Raw genomic sequence first — 7,594 nt, forward strand, 5'->3', positions numbered from 1 at the left:
GTGGGGGAGTGGGGCGGAGGTGGGGGGGATGGGGGGAGGAGGAGCAGGATGGAGTCACGGGCGGATCATCCAGGGGATCAGTATCCCGGCACTTAAAAATGACAGCAGGGGCCATTGAACTAAAGCTCATTCAATGAGCTTTAGTTCAAGTGCCGCTACCACCATTTTTCAGTGCTGGGACACTTCTAACCAGAGCCACATGCTGGCCCCGCTGTGTCCCCTGCCTGTCTAGCAGTGGGAGGCACAGCTTACCGCTGCCATTGCTGCTGGATGGGAAGGGGATTGGCATGGCAGCATGTGGCCTACTGGGGCAAAGGCAGTAGGGCAAAGAGACATAAGTCCACAGTGGGCAACCTGCCTCTGCCCTCACCCCGCTCAGCTCTGCTCCAGGTAAAAGCATCAAAGCATCCCGTCACTTAAAAATTAATTCAAGCACCCCCGCCACCATTTTTAAGTGCCGGGACACTGATCCCCTGGACGAGCCACCTGTCACTGCCCTGCCCTGGTCCCTGACCCTCTCTCACCACGGGGGCCTTGATTCTGCACCCCACCCCCCACGCCTCTTCCCCTCCACAGACTTACCTGCAGGGCGCTGCTCTCAACACTGCCCGGCTGCATTCCTGTAAATTGGTTATTGGATCGGTATCGGCCTGGTGAATAATCGACTATCAGTATCAGCCAAGAAAATCTTTAATCGGTGCACTCTAGTAGTGACCAAAGCCTCAGTTCAGCAAAGCCCACAGTAGATTGCATATGTTTAATTAAACATGTACCTAACTGTTCTAAAGAAAAGAAAAACTGATGTAAGTTCACATGTGGACTGTTATCTTGAAATCTCTACTTGCCAGACTGGTTAACAAAGATAATCCCAAAAGCATGCAGAAGAAAAACAACCACTGGAAATTAAACTGTATGCCTCCACAGGGATAGAAAACATCCCTTTAAAACTATGAAGAACCCAGGAGTACAACTGGCCACTTAAGATAAAAAGTACCGTTCAGGGAATACAGCCATCTGCTTGGCATAGGCAAGCCAGGAGAATATATCTCCCTTATACAGCCTGCTCTGAGTAATGTGAGCAATTTGTTCGCCTCTTCTGTGTGCCCAGAGCCTAGATAAGACAGTCTCTCTATGATCTAGGGAGGAACATCTTGATGCAGCACAAAGCCCAAATCCCAAGAGTGGGGCAAGATAGGAATCTGCTTACAGCTGGGTCAGCTCAGGGCAGCTTCCAGCGAGAGTCAGGTATAAAGCTCGGACACACACTTCTGGATCTCAGGTAAGATGCCTTTACAGCTCAGGTAGATAGGATTAATGAGGAACTCCAAGCTATGCCTGGTTACCCTGCAGTACCAAACAGCATTTGCGGATTTCTCATGCACAGGGATCCACGTGCTTGATCATCATTTTCTTTTTTATATAGATTCTACAACAAAAAAGTCTCCTTTCCACAGGAGTCACCCAAGCCCATTGTTTCCCACCATCCGGCCAATGCTGTGTGGAGATGACCATTCCAACAGCAAGAGCTGTGCATGGTTCTCCTGCGTTGATAGCAAAGACACAGCAGAACAAAGCCAGGCTCTCTCAGCCCTGCTGGCCAATTGCATGCATGCAATTCTATACCTCATACACTCAATTTTTTAGTTGGCCTATCACAAAGACCGTGTTGTCCTGTCCTTTCATCTCATGCCACATACCCTGGCCCTTGGTCTGTCCACCCATTCCATTATCAGCTCCTCCCCTGCCTTGCCAGCAGGATGTTGGGGCAGCCAGCAATAGCTATTTGCAACATGTAGGTTTGTAATCAGAAGGGAGAAGGGCAGAAAAAAGGTAGCACAGCTGCCTGCAGTTCCCCAAGAGCCCCAGGAGGTGGTCAGGAGAAGCACCAACAGTAGGGTCCATGCACAGCACACAATACACCAAGCAGGCTTGAGGGTAGATGCGATAAGGATTGCCAAATGCGCAACTGTCACAAAGATGCCCAGCACATGGCAGCCTTGATTAACAGAGTGAAACTACTGTGAGATCTGAATCTGGTCCGTGACAGTTCCAGACCCATCTATCTTGTCTAGCAGCTGTGGGGCATACCTATCAACTGCTGCATGCCACCATCCATGATAGTCCCAATTCAGACTTTAATGTCCAAATTCAACTTCTTGAAATTACAGTTTTGAACCTCCAGCCCTATTTTAGTATTAAAGCCTGGGGTGTTGCTGGCAGTGGAAAGCAAAACTGAAAAGCTACAAACACTTCCCAAACAATTCTGCTTAGAAAAACCTCAAGTGGGAACCCTAAATATCCCACTTGCAAGTGGAGATGAAACCAGGCTTAGACAGAAGGTAAAATAGACAAAATTAAAAGCTCCCATCTATTTGTGTTTCCCTGGACCTTTTAAGAACCTACTATGTCAGATTTCCAAGACTTTCACATTGAGCTAACTCTGCTCCTACTGAAGTCAATGGAAGCTAATGCAGGGTGCTTTTGAACCCCCCCCCCAATATAATCTGCTACTTCATAGGATTTCCTTTCCCTTCTTCCCTCCTCAGTTCCTTGCTTCTCAACTCTCCTGCCCTTCATTGCTATCCTCTGCATTCATGTTTTAAACATATTCATAAATATTTTTACTAATCATGTCTCCAAAACTGAAACGATAGGAGAGTGGAAGCATAAGAAAAGAGGACAGAGGATCAAGATCAAGGAAGAACTGTGGCCATTTTATATCCAACTTCTGTAGCCTCTCTAGTCATCAAAAATGGCAGGGAAAACTGTCTGTATCCTCTCCAGAGCCAAGAAGAAAGTTTAGCTTAGTTACAGAGTGCTCTGCTCTCCCTGCTGGATGCATTACATACCCCACCGCACAGAAGGGAACTTGGTAACAGAGAGCCTGGGATGAGCTGTCATTCCCCGACATCACTTCAGAGAGACTTCTCAGCATGAATTTCACCACTGCCAACATGCCAGACCACAACCAGTTACCAAGAAGTTAGGTAATACACCCTTATGTTAGCATCTGGGAAAATCCCACAGCCAAACAGGAATTGGTCTATACTGGAATCTGCATAGCAAGATATTCTGCAAGTACTACACACCAGGAACTGCTTAATTAGAGTGGTATTTGCTCTACTATAGGCTGAGAAAAAGATTTTCAAAAGCACCCAGTGATCCTGGGTGCTGCAGTTTCTGAGTACCCACCTTGAGCCACCTCAAAGGGGTCTGACTTTCTCAAAGTGCTGATCACAGGCTGCCTAAAGCTCAGTCCCCTTCAGGGAATGCCAAGGAAAGCATCACAAAATAGAAGCACACAAAATCACCGGTTGCTTTTGTGGGCCTTGGTCTATAATTTTACAGAATCACTGCCCTAGCAAGGCTGACTTTAACAGAAAGAGGTTAGTATCCCTTGAGTTAGTCGCCACATAGCACTTCCAGGTTTTCTCCCAGTTCCAAATTATCTGTACATCAACAGCAATTGCCTCCACACTAATCAACCTGTATCTCTTGCCCAACACATCCAGGAAGTGTCATCCCCCAGGAATCTCCAGTTCAATCCTTTCCACAGAACTGTTATTCACCCAGGAACCGCCAGTTCAATCCTTTCCACAGAACTGTTATTGGGATGTTACAAATATTAATTGTAACAGTGATGAATGAGTCAGATAGGGCCAGAGGGGAAGGCAGACTTCTTGGAAAGGAGGCAATTCTATTGACCAACTATTTTATTCAGTTAGCTATCTGGATAGGAAAATGGACACAGGCTTTTGATATATTTCATTATGAATTCCTCATCTGACTGCCCATGTTCCTTGGTGTGCTTCAGACCTTCAAGTATGGGGTGTACGCTTGCTTCTGGATATGTGTAATTGACCCCTTCCTTTGAGAGCTAGTCACATATAGAAGTGTCCCATGGGCAGCAAAAATCTAAAGGGGAAAAGACTTCCTGGAGGTTTAACACCACTTACCAAGCTGCTGCTTGATGCAATCATGCCAGTGGAGAGTCAGAAGATCAGGATAGATGTCAGGCAGCTGTTTCAGGGCCAGCAGCTTCAGCATCCTGGAAGTGCAGCACTTCAGCTCCAAGTCCCTCAAAAGCTTCTCTTCTGAGAGGGTGGTAGGACGCAGCTCCACCTTGTGCTCCTGTAGCACTTGGTCAACAGACAGTCCCAAGAGCTTAGGGAACAACTTCTCCTTCACCACATGGATGGGGATGAAGATAGCACCTGCTCGGACCACGTGTGGAAAGGGGCACTTGCGAGTAAACATGAAGGTCTCTAGCTGAGACAACAGTTTGCTGAGAAGCATGGAGGCATCCTTGAAATCCAACCAGATCTCCTTGCTTTTGGTGGGTTTCTGGGCTTCCAGTATCCGGGACCCGTTCTTGTGTTTGGGAGGTGATTTTGGCCTCTCTTTCAGCTCATCTGGCTCGGCCCTCTTCAGCCATTCCTTCAGGAGCTCTGGCGGTGCTCCGCACACAGAATATGAGATGACGTTGCAGAGAGACACGTGCAATGAGGTGAAATACTGGCTGGAAGAAGTCTGCTGGGCAGGGGATTCACAGTTGCTGGGCAGTGAGACATTGCCCTCTCCTAGCACAGGGGATACCTCTGGTGCGCTGGGGGGCAGGGCCTCTGAAATGTCTGGTAGTTTCAAATTAAGGCACGTGATTTGCAACTGCTGGGTGTTAGCCTGAATTGCTGCTTTGGGGCTTGGCTGCATGGGGGCACTGGTGAGAGGAGTCATCATGGGGTAGCTTTGCTGCATGGACGGGCTGCTGGGCTGGACTGAGGGCACTGTCCCCGCAGGGAGGGATTTCAGGATTTTGAACTTTGTGAACATGAAAGCTGCCGAACTATGGAAGTTGCTTTTATCCCCAGAGCCATTTCCTGCTTGCAGGGGCAAGGCCTGTGTCTCAGACCCCTCACACACCTCCTGCTTCTTCAGGGATGCCTCTCTCTCTTGTTCACCCTCTTCTCTTTTTGGCATCCCCTCTGTCTGACCAGCATGCCTCCCAGCATCATCAGACTTCGCTAGCTTTTTTTTCAAGCTAAGGTCTAGCACTACCTCATTGTGGATGACCTCCCTGCTCCCACTGGCAGCTGGGGCACTTTGCCTGCCACTCCGAGGCTCAGGGTCACTCTTCATGGACAGGCTATGTAGGAGCTGCTTTGGCTCAGAGCTTGTTTTGTAACAATCCCCTTCCTTCACCCTCATTTTACCAGGTTTACTTGCCCTGCTCTCTGCTTCCTTCTCAGCAGGTAACAACTTGGTTTTTTCTGAGACATTCTTGATAGCAGATGGCTCCGAGACAGGCTTAGCAGAGTCTCCACTTCCCAGGCTGTTAACAGTGTTTCTGATGGCTGGACCTTCTCTTTGTTGATTTTTGGAGCAGGGGCTCTCTCCTGGCCCTTCAGAGGGTCCTTCCAGGTAGTCTCGATAAGGTGCCAGGCTGAAGACATTGTTGATAACTGGCATGGGTGGGGAAGGAGGAGAACCCCTAGCATTTCTCAGGCCTTTCTGTCTCTCCTCAGAAGACACAATCTGAGGGGAAGCTACGAGCCCCTCTGTGAAGTCTCTGACTTTGGAGGATTCCCGTTTACTCTGGTGGTGGTGCGGGACTGGACTATCAGCAATGACAATGGGAGCTCCTGGCTCAGCTTCGCGAGTCTGTGTGCTCCTTGGCTTGGTTTCTCTGCAGGTTAAACTGGACCTTCTCTTGTCAGGGTGTGATGGCTCCAGCCCATTCAGGCTGGGCTTGTGTGCTGGACAGAGGCCCAACCCATAACCCATCTCTCCTTTAGGCAGCGCTTCTGTGAGCCTGTTTAGAGAGTTCACTGCTTGGAAAGCACTGTGGTGGCTAGCCATCTGCTTGCTTCTAGGGCTCTCCTTCACCAGCTGAGTCCCATGAAAAGTAGGCACTGTATCATCCACATGTTGATCATGGTGAGCATGTGAGCTGCCCAAGGAGGTGTTGTACAAAGACAGGTCAGGGGAGGCAAAAGGAAAGGAGGGGCTCTGTGGCAGGAATTCTATTTTGCAGCTTGTGTTTTTCTGCAGTTCAGGCTCTCGGGAAGGAGCACTGGGCTTTGAAGTGGGAGAAGCTGTTGGAATTGAACTGGCTGCTCTATAGACATAGCTCTCCAGAGGGCCAGGATAGTAGCTTCGGGGCAGCTGTTGTCTAAGGTAACTACTAGGAAATGCCCGAGGATCCCCACTACCCAGAAAACCAAATCCTTTGTAGCTGCCTGAAGATGGCAAGGTCGACAGGGAGCCGTTCTGCTTCTCAGCATGAGGGCCCTCCTGATGATATAACAGTGTCTGCTTCTGCAAGGGTAGAGGGTAATGGGAGAGGGGGTAGCAAGGGGGTGTCCTCTCTTGATAGACTGATGCTGGGGAATGGAGTCCAGGGCTGGTTGTGGAAGGATACATCTTGGACCATGCATTTTGGGTTAAGTTGCTGCCCACAACCTCTGTACAATTTTTCTGGTTATACACAGCAGGGTAGTTTGCTTCAAGAAAGGAGGTGTTTTTAGGTGCCCTGTACTTCTCAAATGCTGCAGAATAAGGTGAGAAACCTACTGTGGATGCTAGTGTCTCTTTTGCAGGAACCCCTGTGCCTTGATGTGGTGGCAGGAAGTTGGGCTCAGGGTGATGGGCCTTCTTGTGCACGGCCATTCCACAGTGCTGCTCACTGAGGTGGGGGTGGTGTCCTGAGGAGACTGGGGCTGGTAAAGTCCATTCCATTTCCATTGACCTCTTCTGCAAGCTTTCCATGTGTGAGCCTAAGGACACGGAAGTCCTGGGATCCACATAGCAAATGGGGGTTCTGTACACTGGCTTGGGCACTGCCAGGGTGGCACAGCCTGTAGGTGCCTGAGCAACTGCTTTGTTCATGACCACAGGTTTTGGCAGGGGGAAAGCATGGCCCTGAGCTTGCTGGAGCGGGTCCTGGTGCCCCACATGGTTTGCCCACTTTTCCCGAGCCATCAAGAGGTCTCGGACCATACTGTCCTTGCCCTTCTCAGCACCTGAGCTTGGTAAAAACCCCCCCATGCTCTCGGGCTCCCGTCTGTACAGAAGGCAGTTCATTACAGCTCCATCTGTCCGGAGGTGCTGGTTTACAGCATTGCCTGCATACTGCATGTATGCTGCTGCTGAGCTCCAGTGGGCCAGAGACTCTGTCCCATCATGGTTTTGCAGTGGGTATGCAAAGTAGGATCCCTTGTAAGTTAAATGGTTTTCAGAGCCAGGACTTGGCAAGGGGCTGGATTTACACAAGCCTCCGGGGAGGACGCGATTTGGCTCTGTCTCCAGCCGAGGTATCTTGTTGTAAATCATGGGGTCCAGGGACTCTAAGTGTCGTTTCCCAGCCATTTATATGTCACTCTCTGCCTCTTGTCCTGGATGCACAAGGAAGGATCTGTGTTGTCTTTCCTGGAAGGGAGAAAAGAAAAAAGAAAACATTAGTGATCTAAGCACATCGCATTAATATTTTGCCAGGTAAACCTAGCCGTGAAGGTGATCACTGTTAGCAGATGAAGAAAGGTGTTGAGAGATTGTATGGATGAAGCTGGTAGACTGGGTTCATACGGAATACACATTC

General features: G+C 49.3%; 1 protein-coding gene across 3 annotated transcripts in view; it reads right to left on the reverse strand.

Annotated features, from left to right (window-relative positions):
• Positions 1-7,594, reverse strand: part of CUNH15orf39 (chromosome unknown C15orf39 homolog) — a 25,438-nt gene that overhangs the window by 6,352 nt on the left and 11,492 nt on the right. For 2 of the 3 annotated variants that reach the window (XM_014522460.2, XM_006029084.3), the window contains exon 1: positions 3,957-7,577. In XM_014522460.2, the coding sequence (XP_014377946.1) occupies positions 3,957-7,365 (3,409 nt within the window). In that variant the 5' untranslated portion in view covers positions 7,366-7,577. Of the gene's footprint in view, positions 1-3,956; positions 7,578-7,594 lie in introns of those variants that run through there. The other variant, XM_025210537.1, reaches the window with a different exon arrangement.

This window comes from Alligator sinensis, unplaced genomic scaffold (genome assembly GCF_000455745.1).
Source record: "Alligator sinensis unplaced genomic scaffold, ASM45574v1 scaffold311_1, whole genome shotgun sequence".
Classification (NCBI taxonomy): Eukaryota; Metazoa; Chordata; order Crocodylia; family Alligatoridae; genus Alligator; species Alligator sinensis.